The sequence below is a fragment of the Mauremys reevesii genome, linkage group 3 (assembly GCF_016161935.1).
Source record: "Mauremys reevesii isolate NIE-2019 linkage group 3, ASM1616193v1, whole genome shotgun sequence".
Classification (NCBI taxonomy): domain Eukaryota; kingdom Metazoa; phylum Chordata; order Testudines; family Geoemydidae; genus Mauremys; species Mauremys reevesii.
The window spans coordinates 193,177,851-193,205,356 of NC_052625.1; the positions used below are offsets into that span (position 1 = coordinate 193,177,851).

The window sequence follows — 27,506 nt, forward strand, 5'->3', positions numbered from 1 at the left end:
TCTAGAACTCTGCACATATCACATGATACCCTGTGGTGGGATATGGTGCTACAGCAGCCTTCCCCGCTGATATTATTTCAGTTCTAATTGGATTTTTTAGCCTGTTGGCACCTTTTATGTGAAATCTATAGGAGACTTGGTACACTCGCCTGCACTTGAAGAGTGAAAACTGGGGCAGCCAAATAGGGGTGGGTAGAGGAAGAAATCCTGGACACAAAGTGAAATTAGCTATTGAAAAATGATTCACAATCCCAGTTTAGCCAGAATCAAGTCCTAGTTTGCTGCACGGCAGGTCAGTGCTTTAAAAACTTGGACGTCAGCCCAAAGAACTGGAATGAGAAATTGAACCTATATCCGATATGCAGTAGAACTGGGTTACAGCAAGAGATAGGATGTGAATAATGAAATAAGACCTAACATTTCGACTTCGTTTTAAAAAAACAAAAAAAACAAAAAAAATTTCATCTCAACAATGCATTTGAGACGGTCTGAAAGTCAATATCTTAATGAAATGCCTCTAACATAGTAGATTATGGGGCTAAAACACTAATATAGTGGCATATGTAAACAAAACCATATTATCTAGCATGAGTCTTATTCTATAGTGTGAAAAGCGTAATAACATCCAGTTATAAAACATGTTAGTGTGGAGTTCTGCCTGTCTTGCATATGAATGAATGTAAATCTCTGGCCCAATTGCTGATCACTTTGTAAACTTCTCCATCCCTATGTCTGGGGCTCACCTGTATCGTAGCACAATTTCCTCAGCATCTGCTATAGTCCCCCAGTAGAGAGGCATTCAGTTTGTTTAAATTTAAGTTATATCGGTTCTTCAGAGACTACACCCGCATGTCTCTGTCAGCAGAGCTATGTCGGCATCATCCTGTAGAGTGTAGACACAGTGCATGCTGACAGAAGAGTTTTTCTGTCCGTGTAGGAACACCCCCACCCACCCTCAGTTTGCTGTGTTGATGGAATCCCTCTTCTGTCGAGCTAGTTGTAATCCCTTCAAGGACAGGAAGCAGTGCTCCCGCTGTGCTGTTCAGACAGACTAAATGTAAGGTGCTATAAGCATCAAAATGACTATAGTCCACTCCTTGTTGCATTCAGGCATCGGCTAAATCCTATACATCTTCAGAATCCATTCTCTCCTCTGCATCCCCTTCTGCTAAGCCCATAGCCACACTGGCCACTTCTCCCCTGAATACTAGAACTTTATCCTGGTTTATTCCACCTCTCTGGTCTGCCCTACGTTGTTGGGGGACAGCTGGGAGAACTGTACAAGAAGCAGGAAGTTACCTTGGATGACTCTCCAAGGTTAACCAAATACTGGTTGGTTGAAGGGATAGAGCTGATACAGGGCTCACTGTTACTTTTTAATTATTAATATCGTGCCTATTTCTCTCTTTCAGGTACTTGTGTTTCTTGGCACCTCTGGTGCTCAGTCAAAGCTGACTTCTGAACAGAATGCCATAAGCCTCTCCTCTGGCAAATATCACCACCTAGACCGTGCCACTAACGAAGAGCTGATCTGTGACAAATGTCCAGCAGGAACCTATGTGTCTAAGCACTGTACAAAGGCAACCTTAAGAGAGTGTAGCCCTTGTGCAGATGGGACCTTTACTAAGCATGAGAATGGTATAGAGCGATGCCACGTCTGTCGAAAACCTTGTGAACTGCCAGTGGTTGAGAAAACACACTGTACTGCCTTGACTGACCGCGAGTGCACTTGCCCGTCTGGTACCTTTCAGTTTAATGATACCTGCCTCCCTTATTCAGTCTGCCCAGTTGGCTGGGGTGTGCGGAAGAAAGGAACGGAGACCGAAGACGTTAGATGTAAACCATGCCCTCGTGGTACCTTTTCTGATGTGCCTTCCAGTGTGATGAGATGCAAAACATTCACTAACTGCTTGGGGAAGAATATGGCGGTGATAAAGGAAGGAACTAAGGAAAGCGATAACGTCTGTGGGTTCCCATCATCGCTTCCTAACACAGTTATGTCTTCACTGAGCCCAGAAGAGGATGATATAAACTATGAAGTTCCGTCTACCACTTTTCTTCCCGAAGGTAGATTTTTCCCACTAAAAATATAGCTGTAACTTAAGCCTGTTATGTTGCTGCACTGAAGCAAGAATCTAGTATTCAGTTGTGGGAACCGAATTGCAAAACTCTGGGCTCCTTGATGCTGTTAAAAAGGGCATTTGCTCTTGCACCGTTGTTGGGCTCAAACTGCACTGCTGCTCTCTAAGGCTGTAACACAGTTTGGGAACACACTTAAAAAGCAGTTCACTCCCATCTGTACTAAACCAACATGCTAGAACAGGGAGGACCTTGTTCCAACAGCGGTTTCTGCAGGAGAGTTGGAAGCTTGAAACTGTAACTCCCTAGAAACTAGCTCATCTCCAGTAGTATTTTTATATGTACCAGGGTGGCTTACCTTAAGATGAGCTGTTTGGGCATTTCTATTAAATCTGGAGTGAAACATCCTTATATTAAATCTTATTTTTTATATTTAAGGTTTCCACAAGCCATTGCTGGTGGGGGAAAATGTACAATTTGTACCAACTCTACTTGCTTTAACATGATCAAAAATAGAAAATGCTCCCAATCTCTATCAAATAGTTCTCATTTGACTACATACAAAAGAATTCCTCTGTGACTTAGCAGAATAAAGCTGAGCAGTATACAAAAAAACTAAACTCGGAATGCGTTTAGCTGAGACTTTTCAGAAGCGATTATTTTTTGGGGTGTCAGTGGTTGGGGTGCTCAATTTGAGATGTCTTAAAGGGACCTGATATTTAGAGGGTAGGTGCTCAGTGCTGCCTGAATTAGGCCTCATTAACGGGTCTGAAATTGGGCATTCTCATACTGAGGCACTCCAAATTTCTTGTCACACTCAAACCTCGTCCATTATGTTTACTTTTTCTCTCTGGTTGAATCTTTAGTAATTACTAAGATTTTAATTTGTAGCTCTCATGTGTGGACAAGATTCATAACCAGTTTGCAGACAAACTGAGGCTGAGTTTAAATGACTACAAAAAGTTACAGCCAGTCACTGGCAGGAGTGGGAATAGAAACAATCTCAGGAATACTAGCCTTGTGAGTACTCTACAGTCCCTGCTATGCTAGTCTTTGCTCTTCTTTTACAAGGCTTTTAAGTCATAACATTGACTAAAACTTGAGAGCTACCACTAATGCATAAATCTATTCATGATATAAAAATAACTGAGAGATGGGTAAGGAAAATACACCTAAAAGGAACATACTCAATTTAAAAGTCATACTTTGTGGACAAGGAACCTCAAGCCTCTCATAAGAACAACTAGGCTCCTGAAATGGATAATTTTCCTGCAGCTACTTATGTTGTTTTACTTTCTGCATTTCTCTTACCAAAATCAGTTAAGTTGGTTTCAGCTTAATTTTAACTACTGCAATATTTGGGTTACAAACGTTATGGGAGAGCACATTAGTGGTTTAGAAGCTTTCCTGTTGACCTTGAACTCTGTAAAAGCTGCATGGTTTCGTTTCTAAAAAACAGTCTGAAACTTGGGCTGAATATAAATTGACAACATCCCTCTAATCACCCAGCAGTCTTTAATGAGGAGTTGCCACAAATCCAATGTCTAACAAAGTAAGCCAAAGTAATTGGAGAGAAGGTGAGCGGATTGGTGTGTAAGACACAAACTTTGTGGTGGTCTTATTTCTTATGTGGTTAAAACTGAATCTCAATGTCCTAGACAAGTAGAAGCCCCTCAAAGTCTGTGTTTTTGCACTTTGAAAGGAAGCATGCTATGACTATTCCAATTGTGGGGTCTTTGTGTGGCTTAAGATTTAAAAAAAAGAAACACCCTCTCCCCGCTCGCGCCCCCCCCCCCCCATGGTCCTCAATTTCTCTGTTGTTCACAGGTGTCAACGCTTCAGTTTCCAGCTTTGCTGCCTCTCATAGACCAAATGTGTACAACGGCACAATCGACCCAACAGACATTTACAATGAAACCTCAGATAATGAGACGGATGGTGTCAACGTGACTATCTCAAACTCCAGGGCTACCAATCACCAGCAAAATTATTACCACAAACACAGCCAGTCAGTTCCGAAACTGCAGCCAGCATTGGAGATGACAAGCGGTGAAAAGTCGAGCATCCCCTATGTGCCCCCCAGGAGAGGACCACCACGCCAGAACGCCTACAAGCATTTTGATATCAATGAACACTTACCATGGATGATTGTCCTGTTTCTGCTGCTAGTTCTCGTGGTTATAGTTGTGTGCAGCATTCGGAAAAGCTCACGGACTCTGAAGAAGGGTCCTCGGCAAGATCCCAGTGCTATTGTGGAAAAGGCTGCTCTGACAAAATCTGTTACTCCAACCCAGAACAGAGAGAAGTGGATCTACTACTGCAATGGGCATGGTGAGTAATAGCAACCGAGAAATTAACTGCAGGTGGAATGCAGCAGTTATACAGGGAATAATGTCCCTTGCTTTCTCCATTAATTACTTGCAGAACTCCTCAAGGCCTCTTCCCTGTTAAAAATATTGGTTGCAGATGCCATTGATCTGCAACCATCATGTTCAGTGAGTCAGTCATAAGTTTCTACCCTACTGTGTCCATCAACAGCAAGCCAAATCTTCAGCCCACATTCCTGATCCTCACTAAATATTCCTTCTTTGGTTACACTTTTCCCTCCAGCTTCTTCCCCCTCTGTCTGCTTCCCTTCCATTTTCTCCACTCGGTCTTCTGTTTCTCCAGAAATGGAGGGAGAGGAAACATCTTCTGTGTCACCCATCCTTTGACTGCTTCTGAGTATGGCTTCCTGACTTACTTTGCAGAAGCAGCTGCCTCATTCTCCAACTTACCTGGTACGGCATTGAAGTCAGGAGAGGTTTCCTAAATTGTTTGGCTGCCTAAACTGCAGTGATAGGAGCATGAGGGATTTTGCTGCCTGTCTTGATCTATCACCTTCTCTCCCTCTGTATGGGGGGAGAGGGGGAAGGAGAAGGAATATAGGATCTCAAAGGCAGGGAAGCAGCCTCATAGGCTATGAGCTGCGGACAACTACTTTCCTGCCTTTGAGATCCTATATTTAGAGCCCTGCACAGATTCAAAATTTGTTTCTGCATCCGATCCATGGATTTGCACGACTCCACTCATATGCTTGTATTCAAATGCTAGAAGTTTAAATACTAAGATGAGTGAATTTGAGTGCCTGGTATTAAATGAAGATATTGATATAACAGGCATCACAGAAACGTGGTGGAAAGAGCCGGGAACGGGCCGAGCATGCTGGGAGGGAAGAGGGGGACTCTAGCTCACTCAGCCCCTTCAGGTCCCATTAAATACAGCCACCCCCATGCTACTTGAAATCAGACAGCTCAATGGCTGATAGAAGGGAAGGAAGCAGATATAGTCTTTATTTGCAGTACCATCACTCTATTCATAAATTTTGCCAGTGTTAAATGCCCCATCACTTTTGATCTTCTTCTGTGTCTGGGAAGAAGCATCAGTTATTCCATGAAAGGCCTGGTAAAAGAGAAGGTTAATGATGAAACTATAGATTGTCCAGTCTCAGCTGGACCAGGACTGAAAAATAACTTTTCCAAGTTCACATAACTAGTCCTTTCCACATATCAGAATTGGGTGTCTGGCCAGATTTTTTTTTTTTTTGGATCCAGTATAGGGTTTTTCTAAAACTAACTTGTGATTCTGTCCCTCAGTGGTCAGCTGCTGATCTGCCATTAAAACACAAGAGGCTGAAAAGTAGCCTCCTATCTCTCCTTATTTTATTTGGTATTTCAAGAGTAACAGCAGGTGCATCCCATGCTACATCTTGTAGGGAAGCATAGACAGCATTTTAGGAGGAGTGCATGAGGGTGAGGCCCAAGTGACAAGGATAGATGCCTTCACTGGTACCTCAAAGTAACAAGCCACAGGTATGGGTCTTCCATTTCTTGTAAACAGCGCTGAGTGGCAGAAGAGTGAGGCAGAGAGCTTTTGTTCCCATTTTCAGCCTCAAGATGGGCATGACAGTAGGTCACTGCACCTCAAGGTTAGCTAAAGTTAAAGTCTGTCTGGCTAACAGTTGCTTTTCACTAGTTTATAAACCTTGGTTGTCCCAGACAATAAGATTGTTTTAATAATCTGAATTGTGTTGAGCGTTGTGATGGTCTAAGTCTTGTGAAGCCATGTTGTGTGTTATACAAAGCTACAATTTTGCTTTGTAAAATTCATTGCAGAACTTGACGTTTGCAAGATCTGGACCACACAAGATATGCGTCACTTCTCTATTTTTGTCAAGGGTTTTGCAAGCTGTGCTGTTTTTGGAGTGGTGGATGATAGGGATTGATGTACTTGCAAAGATTAAAGGAGTATTGTGGGGAAAAAATCAAAATAGATCAATATCTAGACTGCACCAAGAGAGTCTAGATACTATATACACAGTCTTTAGCTGCAGATCTTAAAACCAGTTATACAAAGTTAAATCCAATTCTCTGCGCAAGGGAAGACAGATTGCCTTCTGATTATGGAACAAGACAGACATAAGAGCCCAGGGTTCTGTTTCCTGTCTGATCTTGGGCCAACTGCTTAATCATGCCTCAGTTTCTTTAATTATAGCGCTTCCCTACGTCACAGGAGTATTGAGACTTCGGTGCTATGGAGAAACTGCCATAGTAGGTTCTATAAATAAGGATAAATTAGATGTGCAACACTCCAACTCAGGGGCTTCATTAAAATGGTAAGAAAAGAGTTGTATAAGATTCAGTAGCTTTGTTAGCAGCTGTCTTTTAAAAAATCCTTTTAATCCAATTACTGCAGGGTGCTTTTTCCAGCACTTAGACAATGAAGTGTTCTTTAAAGTCTTTATCCTTACAAGTCCCTTCAGAGTTAAGTACTCTCCATTTTAGGGAACAGATACAAGGAGACAGGCAGATGGTTTTGTTTGCCCAACGCCTGGCAGCTGGTTAGTATCAGAGCGAGGCCTGGAAAGAACTCTCCTATTCCTGGCTCCCGGTTCTGTGCTCAGATCATTAGATCAGTGTTTCCCAAACTTTTTACTAAGATGACGCTCCAACTGCATTTTGTGTTTTTTGCAATCCACAATTGTATATATGCTCCATCCACCCCGGCATCGCAACCCTAATCCTGGCCTGGTGCGGAGGGGAGGCCCTTGGAGGGAGGGGATTGGAAAGTTAGCCCACCCCACAGCAGTAGCTCCTGTCCCAGAGGGCTGGGCCTGTGCTACCCACTCTGGGGATTGGGACCAGCCACACAAGGTTTCAGTGCCACTCAGATTTGGCCCAGCTGCCCCACAGTCGTAACAGTGGGTGATCTGGTATATTGGCATTCCATATTTTTAATTATTATCTCATGTGAACCACTATCAAGTATAAATGTTTTTTTTCTTAATTGCCAGCCCTGCAAACTCAAGCTGGGATCTGAAAGTCAAGCTGGGTTCTTCCTGGGGTAGCACAAACCAGGAATAACATTTCTGTAGTTCAGACTTGGATAGCGTTTCCTTTGATATAGTGAGCCAGAATAGCATCCTGCTTGCTTGTTCATCGCTCTGCTGGCTTGACAGTGCTTTGGCGTGAGATCTGTTCCCCGTGTAAGCAGGCTGGAAAGGGATCAGATCTGAGTAAGTGCCATTTCTCCATAGTTGCCTAATCAGATCACACCTGTACTTAAAATGTACTTGGAAAAGAGGAGACTAAGGGGGGATATGATAGAGGTATACAAAATCATGAGTGATGTGGAGAAAGTGGATAAGGAAAAGTTATTTGCTTATTCCCATAATACAAGAACTAGGGGTCACCAAATGAAATTAATAGGCAGCAGGTTTAAAACAAATAAAAGGAAGTTCTTCTTCACACAGTGCACAGTCAACTTGTGGAACTCCTTACCTGAGGAGGTTGTGAAGCTAGGACTATAACAATGTTTAAAAGGGAACTGGATAAATTCATGGTGGCTAAGTCCATAAATGGCTGTTAGCAGGATGGGTAAAGAATAGTGTCCCTAGCCTCTGTTCGTCAGAGGATGGAGATGGATGGCAGGAGAGAGATCACTTGATCGTTGCCTGTTAGGTTCACTCCCTCTGGGGCACCTGGCATTGGCCACTGTCGGTAGACAGATACTGGGCTAGATGGACCTTTGGTCTGACCTGGTACGGCCGTTCTTATGTTCTTTTCTTATCTTGTCAACATTTTGAAGAGTGATACAAATATAAACTGCTATTGTCAGTGCATGTCAACATGCCTAATTAAAAGTGCGCTTTGCACGGGGATTTTTATGCCATTGTAGATTTGTCATTGGCTTTTAAAAGTCAGATATACAGACTAAGTAAAATCAGGGCATATTATGCCTTTTTTGCCATCAAAGTAAAATTGCTTTTACTGTCTCTTCAAAATACACTCTTCTTCCTGGGTCCAAAAGTGTTCTGTGAAGGGGGAAATCATTCTCATCCCTTAGATTTGGGCCCGGGCTTAACAGAGGGGCAGCAAGTGCATAAACTCTATTGCTGGCTTGATTTTGCTGTATACATCCCCAGTGGTTTGTTTGGTGCCTTACCAGGATGATAAAGGTACAGGCCCTGCCTGGAGGAGCTTACCTGTAAAATTCAGGTAACAGTATATTTCGGACTAATTAGGTTGCTAGTGGAAACGCTACTATGAATAGTTAGCATCTTAGCTGTAAACATCAGTCAGTCATACTAATGTTTTGGTTTCAAGCCATGCTAGTGCGACACTTGTCACTGAGCTTACCCGACAGGTTGGTCATCTGAATTAATAGAATTACAAGGCTTAATTCTGGCTGTTGACTCGGTCACATTGACTTCTGTGGCTACTCATGTGAATAAGTGGGATTTGGCCACTGAACAAGTGCCAGTGCACATACGTAAAGCCGTAATCTTTTCTTGCAGTTACCATATGTTTTGTTGGTGGGGTATTAAAGGGACCAGATGAACCACAAACTGTATGGGAGGTATCTGGATTTTTTTTTTTTTTGAGTGACCCGATGGTCTCTTGTACAAGAGCGAGGTTATACTCTTCAGAGACCTGCTGACAGACTTTCTGGAGCAGCTCACTAAAGGGCATAGACACAAATGGCAAAATATAGCACTTGAAGTTATGTCTGTGAAGGAACAGCCCTTTGTGGATACATGTAAATCTCAATATGTCTCTGGCAGGCAGTATCTGAGAACAGGGATTAATTTCTGTCTACCTGCCAAAATAGACGAGAGAAACGGAGAGCTGCTTTGAAAGCAGTTGCTACTCTGGCAACTACAACTTAATGATTTGCAGATGTCTCTCTGGTCTGCAAAGCTTTGGCTGTCTTTCTTTAAACTAGATGAGTAATGAAATCATAGCTCTATGAAATCCCGGGTTCTCTCCATTCTGGTTCTCCTACTTGTGCTTTAGCTCAGTGGGTCTCAGCCTTTTTTAATGGCGACCCCTTTCACATCACAAGCCTCTGAGTGCGGCTGCCTCCATAAATTAAGGCTTTTTAATATATTTAACACCATTCTAAACCCTGGGGGCAAGCAGGGTTTGGGGTGGAGGTTGACAGCTCATGACCCCCCCATTTAATGACCTTGCGACCCCCTGAAGGGTCCCAACACCCAGTTTGCTTTAGCTGAAGTGTCCCTTGACTTGTGCTGTAAAATTTTTCATTTCCTGCTTGGATAGTATCGCCTCACTTGTGGTCATTGAAAGTACCTCAACCTTGCACTAACCATGCAGGAATCGTGCTCTTGTTTCCATTTTAAGAAACTGGACTCTGCCTCTTCAGCTGTAAATGCTGCGCATCAAGAGAACTTCCCTCAGTCTTCAGCTGACACTAGTGGTGTGTCCGTACTGCCGTTGGGAACGTCTCTCGTGGCCGGGATGGTCGACAGACACGCTAGCTTTGTGTGAGCTAGCGTGCTAAAGATAGTGCGGTGTGTGTGTCGCTGCCCAGGCTAGCTGCCCAAGTACAAGTCTGCCAAACCCCTCCCCTCTCCCTCGCATCCATACTTGGCTGGCTATACCGTAACATCCACACTGCTATTTTTAGCATGGTAGTTTAGGCATGTGTCTACCTGGGCTGTTGGGCGCGCTCCCAGCAGCAGGGTAGACATACCGTGGGTGTCTGGCATCTCAGCAGTTATATGGCAAGCAGTACAGCCTCTTGTCTCCTGGGTAACCTTACATCACTTGCTAGCAGTTATCCCTTACTGTGTTGCCTGGCCTCATTTCCTTAATTAACCTTACACTATAGTCCAAACACAGAGCCCTTGGATCTTACCAGATGTGTGCCACATACGGTGGTCAATCGCTCTGCTTTTATTACGTTTTCCTCCCCAAGACTGTTAAAATTGCAATCTCTTCAAGCCAGGGAAGAAGTCAGTTCAGTGCCATAGGAGTGTGTGTTTTTGAGGGAATACTCTTGTATGCATTTTACCAGTAAACCTCCTACAGCAACACGTAACCTTTGAAAGGTTAGTTTGAAACAGTGGACTACATTTAATGTTGAAACGAGGAAAGCAAAGGGTCCTCTTTCCCCAAAAGCCTTTCATCTTCTACCCTGTGGCCCAGCTTACATGAAATTTCTAGCAGCCTGCTAGCTTACTGGAGGAGGAATAGTGATATGGAACTTGAAAACACAGAAACAAGCAAGTATGTGTTTCATGCATCCAAACAGTATCAATGCAGCTGCACTGTCATGTTCTTGACCTTAAAACACTCCTGTTGTCTCTGTTGCATTAGGGCAAGCGTTTTAGCATTATTTGCTAACTTTCCATACAGACTACACTAAATCCACCTTTATGTGAATGGCTGAATATTATAACCATAGATGGAGTTGCCCTTTGAAAGAGTAGCTGTAGTTTACAAAATGGCAGTCTCCTTTTCTTCCTTAGGGTACAAAATAGTTGGATATGTAACCTCCTTCCAAACTGGTTCCTTAATGATGTGGTTTATGTATACTTTAGGGCAATCCTGAATTCAGGAGCACAGTATCTAGTTAAATTGGATGTGGATGGGCTGTATTTAAAGGTGGGGAGGGATCTCTTTTCTTGAATGTAAATGTACTGAATACCACATGCATACACTTACGCTTTCCTTTGCCACATTCATTGCCTGAACTGCATAGCCTCTAAATGCTGAAGGGAACATCCAGGAGTTGCTTCTCTTAGTTTTCCTCTGGGATTCAGACTTAGACAGTGTAAACAGAAGAAAAAAGTTGGCAGTTTTCTTTGGAGAAAGTTTAAACATAATCAGAAAGATGTGGGGTTGATTCCATATGTCATGGAATCCTTGCTCTCAAGCACTGTTATTGGCATGTCTCAAGACTGGTTCTTAGTTACTTAGCAGGTCCTGCTGTGCAACACATCTGTCTGTACTGCAGTATGTGCAGATCCCATTTGCCACTGAGCACTGGCAGATTCTTCTAATCATCTGGTTTCAGAAGGAACTCTTCAAAAGAAACAGCCCCAAATTTTGGCTGACAATGGGGTGACTTAACATGGTCAGCATCCATGTATTGTGTGAGCTCAGGTCTTTATTTAAAAAAAACTCAGCCCCACCCGTTGGAAGCATCCTCTCTAAGGTGTTAGCCATGCAGGCACTCAGCTAGCTCCTTGAGAGAGGATGTGCTTTACTTTGATTTGCCACATCATGGTAAGATAATAGCTGTGGGCTAGAGAGGGAGATGTTATACCTGGAGTCTGGTAGATCTGAGAGGAATCTCGCCTCCCACATAAATTGAAACAGGGCAGGAGCTGACAGGTAAGTGGAGAGAGGAGTTTAATTTCTCTTGTAGAGGTGGGATTGTCCATTTGATAGCCACTGCTGAGTTAGCCCAAAATTTCCCCCCAAGCTTTTTTCCCTTCATCCAGAGTGGTGGTCTTGGGGCGACTTGTTGCTGTGATGGGGGAGTTTAAAGCCCAGGCCTGGCAGTGTCCCTTTGTGTTCTGTGTGTAGATTCATACTGCATTTGCTGTTGGCATGTTTGAGCTCCTGAGTTACCAGTCCATAGCCCAGAATTACAGTGAAGATTAATTCTGTGCAAGCTGTAAAAATTCCATAAGGTGCTTGTATTGTGTGGGTGGATATGCACTTGCTTCTGCACCAATGAAAACCAGCTGGATGACTAGATAAGTCAGTCCTATACACTAACTGATGTGGACTACACAGGGTTTTTTTTCAGAGAAAAGTATAGAGGAAGCATAATTCTTAAGTATTCACTGACAGTGGTGGATAATGTGGTGCGGAGGGGTCAGGGATGCTGAACAGTGGCTGAAATGCAGTTACAGCCCCACTGATTCTTGCACTCTTGTGTGTCCTCGGGTACAATGAATCTTAACCACACAATGATTGACTGTACACTTTTTCCTTGACTGGTCATAAGGGAAGTTATTACTTCCCATCTTACTGAACAATTCCCATGTGCATCTTAAATGAGTCCCTTTCCCATCCTACAAGGCTTTTTTGGTTGAGAAGAGAAATTCCTTCAGTGGCTTAGTGAATTAATAATGCTCTCAGGCAGCACATCATGAATCTATATGAAGGTTTAATAGCAAAACTTTTTTCCAAAGTAAAATCTTGTTGGCACACAGCCATCTGCACTGTCTGGGTCCAAATCCTTTCACCTGTACTCCCATCCCAGGGTTTCAACTCAGGATTTTGTTCACCTGTAACTTCCCCCCGGTTTGTCCTTTGAGAACTGAAACTTCTTTGGGGTGCGGAGGGTGGAGGGGAGCAGAGGAGAGAGTTTGGCTCAAAAGCCAAACTAGTTCAAATGTGAAAATTCCACCTCAACAGGTTTGTTTTGTTTTGTTTTTTGTACTTGGAGTGTAAAAATGTTTGGGATTTTCAGTTCCCCTGTTAAAACACACATGCTGTCTGTGGTGCCCAGGGAAGTGGCTTGGATTTAACACATTATGGCTTGGTGTGAATGTAAATTTTCGATGTGCTGTCATAGTTAAAACACTATTTTAAATAAGTGCTCAGGCTTGCAACTGTGTTCCGTGCGAATCCACGGGATATTTGGGGGTGGTGGGGAGGAAAGGAGTAGGTGAAGGAATAGTGCCTATTGGGGAAAACCAGGGGCTGTAACCTGGCAGTCCAGTCTCAAGTGGGCTGAAAAATGGATTTTATTCTGAGGGAAGGGCAGATGTAGGCCTGTCTGTTGAAAGAAGGGCCTGTGGCAAGACTGAGGTCACAGGAACAGCTCAGCCCTGAACAGTGTGAAAAGAACATTAAAAACACCAAAATCGTGTCTCCACAGGAATGGAAAAACAAAGCTCTGCTGTGCGTAGACTGCCTGCTGACTCTTGTAGGGCGTTCTTATAATACTGAGTGCAATGCTTAGCTATGTAGAAGTAAACATTTTGTACTTCCTACAGTGGACGTGAATGGGTGCATGTATGTAAAGACAATTGATCTCGTATTACTGCAGCTCTTTCCAAAATGAAAGTGCCTGAGCCCTGGTCTACACTACAGACTTATGTCTGTATAACTCTAGCTTTGTCTACACTGCACTTTCATTGGTAACACTTTTGTCGCTCAGGTGTGGAAAAAAACACACCCCTGACTGACAAAGTTTTATCAACGAAAAGCACCAGTGTGGACAGCACTTTGTTGGTGAGAGACGCTCTCCTGCCAACAAAGCTTCCCCCTCTCTTTGGAGCTAGATTTATTTGATTAGTGGGAGAGCTCTCTCTCCTGCCAACAAAGAGTGGCTACACTGCACACCTTTTAGCGGCACGGCTGTAGCGGCTTGGGATGCGTGGTGTAGACATAGCCTGTGTCAATCAGGGGTGTGGATATTCCACACCCTTGAACTACATAGTTATACTGCCTGGGGTCCAGGTTTCTGGCAGCCTGGCGGGGTCCTGGGTTGGGCTGTTGAGCCCTGCACCCAGGGCTCCGCTCCCTGCCCCCATTCTGTGAAGTGGTCTCTGGGCAAGGGGTGCTGGGCATAGAGGTCTTGGGGGAGGGTGCTGTGGTTCTCAAACTGCAATCTACGGTAACACATTATGGACCACATATGCAGCCCACAATGATAAATAGGTAGAGAACCACTGGTCTACATTAAACGCTGCAGTGGTACAGCTGGCCTTGAGCATGAACAATCAACAAAGGGCGCTGTTGACTTCCAACCTGAAAAACCAGACTTATGGGAGACAGATAAGATTTGTCCAAGAATAGATCAAGAGAGTCATTAAAACACAAAGGCATTCTGCATATATATATCTTCTTACTATATGTTCCATTCTATGCATCTGATGAAGTGGGCTGTAGCCCACAAAAGCTTATGCTCAAATAAATTTTAGTCTCTAAGGTGCCACAAGTACTCCTGTTCTTTTTGTGGATACAGACTAAGACAGCTGCTACTCTGATACCTCACCCACCTTCTCTCTCTAATATCCGGAGACCAACACAGCAACAATAACATTGCAAACGTATTTAATTAAAAGACACTATAGAATGATGCAGAGTTGAAAAGAGATTCTGACACAACTACAAGTTATTTTCCAGCCATCCAGTGCCTGGTTTTGGTGATTCTACATTCTGTCTAAAGCAGCACTCCCCTTCAGGTAGCTTGCCTGTAAGCACTGTCTCACCGGGTTGACCTGTCTTTCCTTTGTTTGTTTACCTTTGAATAGTGAACTGGAAATTTTTCCAGCTGCTCCAGACATCTTTGCAAGTCTTACCTTACTCTGGTGTGCTCAGCATTCTCCTTAAATTAAACTTGTATTTTGTTTCAATGCAGCCCATGGCTGAAACATACTTAATTGGTCTTAATTGGAGGAAAAAAACTTTTGTAGTGATAATCAAGATGACCCATTTTAGACAGTTGACAAGAAGGTCTGAGGATACTTAACATGGGGAAATAGATTCAATATGTGTAATGACCCAGCCATGGAATTATCACTACAAAAGTTTTTTTTTCTCCTGCTGCTAACAGCTCATCTTAATTAATTAGCCTCATACAGTTGTCATGGCTACTTCCACTTTTTCATGTTCTCTGTATGTGTATATATATCTTCTTACTATATGTCCCATTCTATGCAGCTATGAAGAGGGGCTGTAGCCCACAAAAGCTTTATGCTCAAATAAATTTGTTAGTCTCTAAGGTGCCACAAGTCCTCCTGTTGTTTTGGTGGGCGAGGTAATATCTTTTATTGGATCAGCTCCGATTCAGTCACAACAATGAAATACTAATTTAACTGCCTTGCTTGAAAAGCCCCATTTTGTAGGATTCGGGACCTCCCAACTCTGAAATACCTTGCGATTATTTGGCATTTTTCATTGCAAAACTCCGCTCAATTTTTAGTGGAAGATCCATTTCTAAATCCCTTTGACTCCTTAGAAAAATAACCTGTGCGCTTCTCCAGAGGATGCAAAAGGTCGTGGATCTGAAAATGTTTAGAGAGAACACTTCAAGCTTAGTTTCCAGGTCTGAACCCAAGACTAGTGGGGTATTTTGCATGGCCTTAGGTTTCACGATAAAGGCCATGCAGCTTTAGTTCCAATTTCTTCCTATAAGCGTGAAACTAAACTAAAAGAGGAATTGATTGGGGTGACGTGCTCTGGTATCTGCCACAGAATAAAGAGCTTGTACTCTGTTGCCTCTCACCTCATTGTGAAGAAGATAGCAGCAAGGGGGAAGGGCAAAGGCATTGATGGGAGGGATAGCTCAGTGGTTCGAGCATTGGCCTGCTAAACCCAGGGTTGAGAGTTGAATCCTTGAGGGGGCCATCTGGGGCAAAAATCTGTCTGGGGATTGGTTCTGCTCTGAGCAGGGGGTTGGACTAGATGACCTCCTGAGGTCTCTTCCAACCCTGATATTCTATGATTGGGCTTGGCTTGGGAGAAGGAGTGGGAGGGAAGTGATGAAATCCTAAATAAACTATTAGCAAACACATAGCTAGTTTAGCCTTAGGTAAGAGTTAAAACCTGTGGCCAGCCTAATCGCGTCAGTGCTAAATAGTGTGCGTCAAAGTTCTTATTGCAAACCTCGAAAGTGCTTAGCACCCTCCATCCTATTGCATTCAGTGGGTGCTGCAGGTGCCTGGCATCCATGTAGAGTACTAAATCTAATGTTACCCCAGTTTGAAAACTGGGTCAGTGATTGTAAGGTAGTGAAAGGACCTGATGAATGTTGTTCCTGATGGTCACACCTAGACGGACATGCTAGTGTAGCAACTAATTCTTCAGAAAAAGGTGCATGCAGGGTTAGACACCAGAATTCTACCTTCAATTATGTCTTTAGTATGTAACCACTGTAGGAAACTCTTTACTATCCAAAACCTGAGTGAACATTTGAATGAGCAGTTCTAATAATATCACTGTTTATTACATGTTCTTATTAAAACAGGAAGCTATAACCCTCTATGCTTAGTGCTAATTTTGTACGTTTTCTGGAAATATGAAGATGGTACGATTGGGCTTATGAGCATTAACAACTTTTTTTTTAAAAAAACAAGTGAATTAAGTTGCACTAAATGGCTCAAATAATATTTATCTCAACTTGGCAGCATGCACCAGTAACTTGTTATGTAATAGTTTTAATCTTATTTTTCAGAACAGTGGGCGTAATGGTCTTCTAGCTGACTGAAGCCAAATTAGTACTTTCTGTCTGTCTTTTTTTCCCTTGTTTGTTCACACAATATAGTGCATGTGGGTGATCTAAGATTTCAAAACTTGCTTTTAATCACAATGTCTAAGCCTTTGGGTATCGCATAAGGCTGAAATTTCACAACTTGCTCTTCAGTGGAACAATTGTTCCTAAAGGCTTTATACACCATTAAACCCTGCACAGGGTGCTGTAGCCTAATCTGAGAGGTTAATGACATCTCCAGAGGATATAAGCATGCATAGCTTATAGAGTTACTAATATAGCGCTATCAAACTGTGTGATTAAGCTTACTAACCTTGTGAACATCAGTGTGAATGTACAAAATGTTCAACCTAGCAAAGTCTTGTTCAAGAACACAATAGCTAAATAGCATCGCTTTGTGTAAACTGGCACCAGCTGAGATCTGCCCCACACCTCCTCGTGTGAGAAAATGAGGTTTGAAGTTGATATGCCTGGATAGGCACAGGTAGATCAGAACAGAGTACTGCTTTAACATGTGAACCCCTAGAGCTAATACTCCAGGTCAATAAAATGTCAATTATGTTTCATTACTTGTGTGGATGACTCCCTTTTACAGCAGCAGGCTGTTAGCAAAGCTTCCACCAAGTTTAATATTGGTTGCAATTGGGGCACTTATTCCTCATTCTGTGGCACTTGGAGTACTTGTCTACAGCTGGTACAGCTAAACAGTCTGAGGTCATCTTAAATTCTTATATGGCCCTCATTGCCATAGTATCTGAGCACCTTATCTTCTAGTTAGTTTCCTCTCTCATCTTGTGTGGCTTAGGGAAATGCTACAATCCCCATTTTGCAGATGGGAACTGGGCCTCAGTTCCCAAGTGACTTGTCCAGGGTTATCCAGGAAGTCCTTATCAGAGCGGGAACTTGAACCCAACTCTCCTGAGTCCTAGGTTAGTGCCATAACAGCTAGCTGATCCTTTCTGGTCTGTAGCGGTGGAACACCTCTGAGGCTAATGGTGTCTTTTTATAACAATGGCTCTTATATTTGTTTTTAGCAGGGTTGAAAACTGTGTCCCAAAAGTTTTGAAAAGATTTTATCCTAATGTTGTGTGGGCTTTTCCTTTATTTATGACTAAGGCTGCGTTTATGTCACGGTGATCATGGAAGTCACGGAATCGGTGACTTTGAGAGACCTCTGTGGCATTCTCTGTTTCAGTCCCAAGGGTTGCAGGACTCTTGAGCTGGCAGCCAGTGGGGCCCTGGCAGGGTTCCAGCGACAGGCAACACCGGTGACAGGGCCCCCCTTCAGGATTCTAGGATAGGAGAGAGACACCTGAGGGGTCCCCTCCACTCAAGGTTCCAGTGACAGGCAATAGCCTCACGCAGGGGGAGGGGGACACCTCGGGCAAGCAGCTTGGGGTGTCCCATTTTCTCTTCGGGAAATATGGTCACCCTGCAGCTCCCAGCCACTGTGGGCAGAGGGGGAATCCCACAACTCCCAGCCACCACAGTGGCAGGGGAAGCCATGGAGCTGCAGCAGCAAAGGTCACAGACCGGTCACGGCTTCTGTGAATTTTTGTTTATTGCCCGTGACCAGTCCGTGACTTTTACTAAAAATAACCATGTCAAAATCTTAGCCCTGTTTGAGAACAGTAGATTAAAATAGGATTAAAACATGTCTGAGTGACTTTAGCCATATCCTGGAGCTTTGCGATCTTGAGTGGCATGGCTAAAGTACAAGAATTCACAGTACTTGGCACTGATTGTTGCTTTCAGTGATCTCTAAGAGACTTTCCTCTGCTTAAACCTCTAAAACAGACTATTTTCCCTCTGAACCTGATATCTTGCTGGTTTGTTTGTTTTTTGTTTTTAACCAAAAGCATTAAGGAAGACTTATCTCCAGCTATAGATGGGTTGGATGCCCCTGGAGTTTGCTGTGTGTAAGGTTATTCCATGAGGATGTGTTACCTGGGCAGGACGAGAAAGATAAAGCCAACTAGTGGTTAAAGGTTTTGTTTTCATGTTGTAAATATGGTAGTGATCGTATATTTATTAATCCCAAATTAGGAGGTACCGGATCTTCCGCTTAACTGGAAAAGTTAGTTATTTTGGAGTTGTTAACTTGGTTGTCCTGGCTTCTCAATTCCTGTAAGTGCCACGTACGGTCTGGCAACTGAAATTGCATAGCACCACCATTTAAAAAAACAAATAGTGACTTGGATAATGGGACACAGTTCTAAAGTACAACAATGTTTGTCAGAACTCTTCTCTAGTGATTGCGAACATGACACTTCATGTCTCTGGGTTATTTTGAGCAACAAACTGTGCAACTTCTCCAAGGTGATGGTAAAGCAAATCCTCCTAGCATCACTTATGTAGAGGCAAGAGAAATGGAAATAGTCCTTCTATCTTGCTGATTGTTGGTCTTATAATAAATAGGGCTGACAATTAATTGCAGTTAATGCATGTGATTAATGCAAAGCAAATTATTTTTCAATTCAACTCATACTAGTCCACTCAGACCTACTTCTCATTCAGCCAATCACTAAGACAAACAACTTTGTTTACATTTATGGGAGATAATGCTGTCCACTTCTTACTTATCTCACCTGAAAGTGAGAACAGGCATTCGCATGGCACTGTTGTAGCTGGCATTGCAAGGTATTTACGTGTCAGGTATGCTAAACATTCGTATGCCCCTTCGTGCTTTGACTTGTAAGCTCTAAAGTTTTACATTGTTTTGTTTTTGAGTGCAGTGATGTAAAAGACAATAGTTCTACATTTGTAAGTTGCACTTTCACGATGGAGATCGCACTATAGTACTGGTATGAGGTGAATTGAAAAATGCTATTTCTTTTGTTTTCTTTTTTACAGTGCATATATTTGTAATAAAAAAATAATACAAAGTGAGCACTGTACACTTTGTATTCTGTGTTGTAACTAAAACCAATATATTGGAAAATGTAGAAAACCATCCATAATAAATTTAAATTAATATTCTATTGTTTAATAGTGTGATTAAAACTGTGATTAATCATGGCTATTTTTTAAATCTTACGGTTAATTATGATTATATATTTAATCATTTGACAGCCCTAATAATAAGTTTAAGAAGCAGCTCACTGGCGCGTAGCTTTTAGAACATGGTGCTGTGACACATTCTAAATATTAAAGAGGAAGAGGTGGGTGAGGTATTATCTTTTATAGTCCCTATTTCTGTTGGTGAGAGAGACAAGATTTCAAGCTTACACAAAGCTGGTCTGATCTGTACAAGTTGGAAAGCTTTTGTTTCTCACCAACAGAAGTTGGGCGTATAAAACATACCTCACCCATCTTGTCTCTCTAATATCCTTGGACCAACACGGCTACAACAACACTTCACACTTCTAAATATGGTCTTTAACCGTAGGTGCCAACTCCATGGGTGCTATGGGGTTGGAATACCCGGGGGGGAAAAAATGCTGGGTGCTGAGCACCCACCGGCAGCCCCCCTACTACAACCTCCCCCCAGTGCCTCCTGCCTGCCAGCAGCCCCCCCCCCCCCATCAGTGCCGCCATCTCCTTTTGAGCGCCTGCCGTTGATCAGCTGTTTCGCGGTGTCAGGAGGCGCTGGGGGGGACTGGGAAGGAGTGAGGGTGCAGTGCGCTCAGAGGAGGGGGCGGAACTTGGTGGGGATGGGAAGAAGCAGGGTGGGGGTGGAGTCTTGGGGGAGGGGTGGAGTGGGGGCAGGGCCTGGGGGAGCACACCTTGGCAGATTAGAAACTCGTCAACTATACCTTTAACCTTTCCTTTGTGCCTCTAAATTTTAAATCATTAAATAGTTGGTGACTGCTTGCACTTGCTTAAATGGCCTTATTTAAACCCTGCTGTTGCAAAGGTGGCTGCTTCTAGCCAGTGTGGGTTTCTGTAGCTCCTACAAGCACAGCTGCTCTACCCCGCCCTGGTATTGGTTTATGAAAATCATGCCAGCGTCTCTAATGTTTCATCAGGAACATGGCAGCGTCTGTATGTATGCTACACTGTGTGCCACTGCAGGGGTTGCCTGTAGCTACAGTGGGTCGTGTCCATGTGGGTTTTGTTAATGTAGGGCTGGCAAAGATGGTGTAAAGACTTGTGCAAGTATTTCACCACTGAACAGGTGCTCGTAGGGTCTCTTTAGCATCTGAGTGTGTTGGTGTGAGTGAGGGATTGCAGCACCAGGATTTTACCACTAAAATAGTGATTGTTCCAGGGGAGGGGCCAGTTTCTAAATGGTACATAAACATTATGTAGTAGACTTTGCAAAGAGAATTCTAGGTCCAGTGTTGGGGGACAACCTCTAGATCTTAATCCAATTTATAGTAAACTAAATTTGGCACCCATAAATTTTATAATACTGGATCTTTCCCCTATTTGACTATTGTGGGAGAGAATATGAATAAGTGTGTGGTATTTAAAATGTGAGGTGGCAGTATCTATGATTAATGGAAAGTGGGTCACATGCCAGTTTAGACTGGCTTAATACAGATGGTGCCTGTTTCTTGAAATATTGAAAACTGCTCTGTTAGGCTAGGGTATAATTTAAATGTGAATTTTCACCAGTTTATGTAGAATGGTCTCTTAAGCCCATTTCACTTTTATACTGGTTAAGAAATGTATGGGTTTATGTGTTGCTAACATAATTTGACTACATAATTTGTGGCTTGAATTTTCAGTCCTGAGTGTAGAAATGCACTAACTAGGGTTTTTGCTTAGTCTAAAAATTGTTACCAAGGCTGTTAAATCTGATCTCACTGGGAAAGATTCCAGACCTTCTCAGTATTTCTCTGTAAGCTATTGCTTTAGTTGCCCCAAAGATGTTATGTGACTGCAAATGGGTGGGGAAGTGATCTGTGTGATCATGAAATGAAAGGGCAGCCGCTCATGAGGAAACCCAAGATGTGACCCACCCTGTGAAAACTTGAGAACTGCTTGTATGAAAACCAGTTGTGTAGATCCCTTGTGTGGCTGCTTAAGGTGGCTTTTTCCTGAGCTTACTTGCCTAAAAAACAAAACAAAACCTTTCTTGCTCCAAAAGAATGTCTTGTAACTTGTATCTGAAGGTTTGTACTTGCTGATTCCTTCTCCCCACATGGATGAACTTGGCTTTTAATTATATCCCTTCTGAAGTTTCACAGTGAGAGGATATTGTGTTGATAGTTTTGTAACAGTCTCTTGTGCTCAGTGGTTTGAGAGACATGGTGGGTGGAAGGCGGGAGGGAGGGAGAGACTTTTTAATAGAAAACTTGGATCACTTTATGTAAAGTATTTCATGTAACAACAGAGTTGTGCTTTTTGCCTCCTAAACCTCAAGTATTTCACAAGTCTTTCAAGTGTCTCCACAGTGTAGCAGAAGTTTACACATGGTTGTAACTAGCACAGTCTCTCACTGTTATGGGGTTTTAATATTTTGGGAAAGCGACTGTTACTTGTGAAGAAAAGTTCAGGTGACATCATTTTCCCTAACGCACCCAAGTCAGTAGTTGGGTCACAGCTTTTGTGCAGGGCTGTAGAAAACTTCAATCGCTCTTCTTTACTAGGGATCTCTTCACACCAGAGCAACCCATAGACACTTTCAGCTGAGTAGCACTGCTGATGCAATGCATAACTGGATTTCATCACTACTGGATGAACTAGATAAGATTGCAGTGCAGAGGGCCGGATAACAAGTGCCCCTCTCACCAGAATCCACTCTGAAATGTGTAACATCCCCTGCCCCAAATCAAACCAGCAAGTGAAGGGCTAGTGGCCAGGTATCATAATGTAATGAAACCACCAATGAGGAAGCTTTTAAATATCAGCCACTGCTCAAACACAGTAGCTAATTTTAGAAGATGTCTCTGCATCAGAGAGTATTTTACACCCTTTACTTACTTAACAAGTTGTTGCCAGCACAGAGGCCCAAGGACAGCAACAGGGGTTCGTTGCCTGGTGTGTGTCGCACTAATTAACACACCAGCGTGGAGGAGCAAACCAAGTTTATTTGAGCCCAAATAAGGTGCAAGGGAGACATAGCAATCTCAAATCCTGTTTTCTTCTTATACATGATTTCAGCTAGCATTCCCATCACCCCCACACTCCTCTCTCCCCACCTTTCATTCCCATGCAACAATTACATTAAGCAGTTAAGTCATACTTGGCAAAAACCACTTTAGCTCGTTAGTAACTCTTCTGCGAACAGTTATCTTGTTTTACTTTCCTGGATCCGTTATTCTGCCCCAGCCAGCATTATCTCCTGGCAGTACCATGAGCTAGCTGTTGTACATTCCATTCTCGGTTACTGGCCTGCTAGGTTGATTAAAGTTCAAACATAAACATGGAAGCACTTTGGTCAGACATTACAGAAGGCTTTATTGACACTTATGGCTTTCCACCCTCCTGAGTTACCTAGGGTTATGCCTAGTGACACCAACAAAGTGTCAAAGGTGAGTTGTTCAAGCAAACCACTGGGAAGTAGCATGCCGCCCAGTATTATAAACCTCCTTTATTGCTAATGCAAGACCTAAAAAGGTGTTAAATGTAGCTCTTAGCTGGAAGAGACCCACCCTTCTGCTAGTACAAAACATAAATAGTTTGATATTTAACTGTTAAAGGCTGGAAACTGCTGTGTTTCATCTCCACCTCTTCTGTCTGACAGGCATTGACATTCTAAAGCTCGTAGCAGCCCAGGTTGGAAGCCAGTGGAAAGATATCTACCAATTCCTGAGCAATGCAAGTGACCGTGAGATGGCGGCTTTCTCCAATGGGTACACGGCAGACCATGAAAGGGCCTATGCCGCCTTACAGCACTGGACCATCCGAGGCCCTGAAGCCAGTCTCGCTCAGCTCATCAGCGCACTGCGGCAGCACAGACGTAATGATGTCGTGGAGAAGATCAGAGGCCTGATGGAAGACACAACCCAGGTAAAGTGTATGTTGATTGCAGAGGCAGCTTGTTTTATTTTTTTCATTACAGTCTTCGTCACAGAAACATGCACTAGTCTAGCCTTCCAAGGCCAGGTCTACACGACAGACCTATGTCGGTATAAGTACATCACGCAGGGATGTGAAAAATACACACCTCTGTGCAATGCAGTTATACTGACCTAACCCCCTGTGTAGACTGGAGGGCTTCTCAGGGAGGTGGATTAACTACACCAATGGGAGAAGCGCTCTCATCGGCGAAGTAGCGTCTTCACTATAGCACTATACATGAAAACAAGTCCCAAAGAAATGAATGATACCAAGCCTACAGGTTATTTCAAAGCATCTTGTGAGCTCTAGAACTGGTACACAGTGCAACCCCAGGGTTCTGGTCAGCTGCCATGGCCATCTTGCCAATTACTTCAGTGTGAACTTGTTTAGGTTCCAGGTTAACTGAAGGTTAACATCCCCTAGGGCAGCTTCCGTTAGTGCAGCCTTTCTGTGGGGGCCCTAAACTGCAAAGGGGCTTATGTTCAGGCTTCTGCTCTGCGCGGTTGAGCTTTGCTGGAGCAGAGTTCTCGTGCGGCTTTGCTCATGAGGAACGGTACTTGTCTTTATGAACTCATACCTGAACCCTTGTTAGGGAGGTGCTTGGGGGTGAGGGGAAGATCTCCTTAGACTTTCAACGTCAGCATTTCTCTTTCCTGTGGTGCTGCCTGCTATTACTGTTTTGTATGTCATTCAGATTGCCTCATGGTTAAATAGCTCTTAAAACTATTCCAGGATTTTGCATATGGAGGTGCCAGCTCTCACATTAAAGGTAAACTGCAAACAGCATGCATACCTTTGTGGTATGCATTAAGAGCTACCCTTGCTGGAGCAGCCTCAAAATTGGGTGCTCCCTGATGTTTGAGTGCTTGATCTTGCAACTGTGTGTCGTATTAGTGGGTCTTTTACACTTTGTAGTCATGACTTTGTGCTTAGGCTTTAAGTTAATTTTCAAGAGAGATACTTAAGTGTATAGAGCTTCCTAGCTGTAACCCTACCAGAGTCATTTGTGCATGGAACACAGCTGCTTGTTCCATGTTTAAATAATGAATAGCTTTGTCTTGCAGTGTTCAGTGCAACAGCTTCTATTCTAATTTAATCTAAATAGCCCAAAGTATATAACTGCCTGTCTGGTCTTCATGCTGTTCTCCAAGACTTCTTGCATCCAAGATTTAAAACCCTGAATGCAAAGCATAAGACATAATTATATGTAAAATCAAGTCCCGACATACTTTAAATGTATATATTTTTTTCTCTGTGGTATGCATGCGTGAAATTTCTGTTGCGTGTGTAGCATATCAAACTGACTTTCCATGTCTCCTTGAGTATGTAGTAAACTATGGTTTTTGTCTGGTTACATTTTGACATTGAATATCTATGATAAATCCTGAATTAGGAGATCAGATAAAATGACATTTGGTTTGGATTTGTCATCAGTATCCAATTAGAAAAATTAAGAGATTGCCCAAGAACAGAGAGAGAGTCAGTGTTTGAAGGACTTACTGACTGTGATGCCTCAACAACTTAATTAAAACCATTGGGTACTGTACATTTTTTCTCCTGTCCTGTCCTAAATTCTTATCTTCACTGTTTGAAATAATTCTCAGGGACTAGGGTTTTTATAGCCTGGCAAGACAGTACATTGAGAGGTAAATATCCTGAATAACTGCTTGATGCTTGCTTGCACAAAAGATATGTCCATATCAGGTTTGACCATCACATTTCCTGTAAGAGGACTTATAAAAACAAGCAGGGGATAGATACATTAGTACACTACAGGCTTGGTTCAGTTGTAATCTCCACTGCCTATAGTTACAACCATGTGTGTAAGGTTTTTGTGTGTGAGACCTTCCTCTCTGCTGGGTTTAATGAGCAACAGTGGCCCCAGTTCTGCAACGCACATGTGCTGAATTCCAAAAACTAGACCTTGGTGAGGAAATGGATTTCTGCAAAACCCACTGCAATGCAGAGAGCATGTGCTTGCACTGTATAGGGCTGTCTCACTTTGAGGTCAAAAAATAGAGACACTTATTGCTTAGGAGCACTGCAAAATCTTTCATGGGAGAGAGATTTTAAAAAGCTGCCTAAAAGTTGTGTCTCAACTAGGATTTAAAGGTGTTCAGAATGTGTCAGCTAAAATGTTCTAACCCACCTTTTTAAATCCTAGGCGAGAGAAAACCTCCAAGGTTCCTTTCTAAAGGGGAAATAGGCTTGTGCCTTCTGCTGCTGCTTTATAACGTGGAAAGAAAACGAGAACACTTTTTCACGTGTTTACAGTAGAAATACAGGTCTTGTCTATCAGGGAAGATTTCAGCCGGAAAACTAGAACATCACAAGAGACAACACTGAGAGCCAAGTGATTAAGGGGCAGAAATTTGTAGTTAGCAAAAAGCAGCTTTAGATGGACCCTTGGTGAACTCTAGTGCCTGCTAATGCCCATAATGGAGAGGAACCAAATGGGCTCTTTCCCTTTTAAAACATGGAAGTCCACAATATTCGTTATCTGAGACCTCCAGCAAGACTAGACTGGACGTTCCTTGTATTTCAAAGATTTAAAAGAGAATTCTTAAGACCACACATGCACAGAACAACACTAACTCACCTGTATATATCTCCTAAAAATAAAAAAGGGAGTAGAGTACAAATGCAATTTTAAACATTGCAAGTCATCTTTTAAAAACTAATCCATGAGCTTCCCAGCGAAGGAAACTTAGTAGGTCTGTATCATTGGGAACTCTTCAGTAGCCGTAGGCCAGGTCTATACTTGAAACATTTGCTGGTACAGTAATATTGGTTAAGGATATGACTCTTTTGATATTTGTATACTGGTAAAAGCCCTAGCATAGACCCAGTTATACCAACAGAAATATGCTTTTCCTGGTATAGCAAACCCTCCTAGCGTAGACTAGGCCTTAATACCGTCTTTCAAAAAGCACTGCCAAAGTGACCTCTTTACTGTAAGAACATGACAGACTAAGAGCTTGTTCTCAGAAACTAACGTTATGGGGAATGGGCACTGTTTGAACACAAGTGAGAATTGCTGCTCCTGAGCTGTTTATAACCAGATTGTGTTCATCTCTGGAGTATGGTGCTAGTTCAGTGTCTTATTCTGAGCTTTTGTATAGCGGGATGGTATCCAGTTGGATAATGTAGAAACTTTTTTTTTTGTTCCCTGACTCATTTTGGGCAGGTGGCTGGAGTCTTTAGAATTTAGGGATTTACTAAAAATAGTGCAGGAATAAATCTTGCAGAATCCTGGGCGATACTTATTCACTGGTAGGAAATAGGAACTGGTGGGATTTGTGATCTGAATTTTAGGAGCATGGATGTCAGGGTAACGTGGATGCACTGATGGGTGGAGTGGAGGCTTCCAAGCACAGCTCTCACTGGTAACCTCCAGATTAGGGTAATTTGGCATCCCAAGAGTTGCTCACGATATTTGCCTTGATCTTTCTCTCATCCCTATTCAGTGTGATTCCAAACACTGACTTTATTTAGCATATGCAAACCAGTCAGGCCAAGCCTCCACATTCTTATCAGTGATGTTCAAGGTGTGAAGACCTCCAGGAAGTTGAGTCATTTTGTTATCTGAGTTCTCAACAATGTGTCATGGTTTGTGGCTGCCCACATTCACATAGTGGACTGTCTGCAGCACAAATTCCATGTCCAGTACAAAACCGGTTCAGAAGGCTCCATTGCCTTTGCGGTAAATCAAACCCAGGTTGACTTTGAGTGGGGTCTGAGACAAGATGATTATTTGTCACTTTCTCTGCGGACCATGAAACTCACCACAAGTCCTCTACTCCAGTGGTTCTCAACCAGGGGTACACGTATCCCTGTGAGTACACAGGGGTCTTCCAGCGGTTACATCAACTCATCTAGATACTTGCCTAGTTTTACTATAGGCTACATAAAAAGCACAAGCAAAGTCAGTACAAACTAAAATACAACACAATAAC

At 42.9% G+C, this 27,506-nt stretch overlaps 1 protein-coding gene across 1 annotated transcript in view; it reads left to right on the forward strand.

The window, feature by feature from the left end:
* Positions 1-27,506, forward strand: part of TNFRSF21 (TNF receptor superfamily member 21) — a 70,564-nt gene that overhangs the window by 23,907 nt on the left and 19,151 nt on the right. The window contains exons 2-4 of the mRNA XM_039532067.1: positions 1,413-2,067; positions 3,907-4,410; positions 23,234-23,499. Of these exons, the coding sequence (XP_039388001.1) occupies positions 1,413-2,067; positions 3,907-4,410; positions 23,234-23,499 (1,425 nt within the window). The remainder of the gene's footprint in view (positions 1-1,412; positions 2,068-3,906; positions 4,411-23,233; positions 23,500-27,506) is intronic.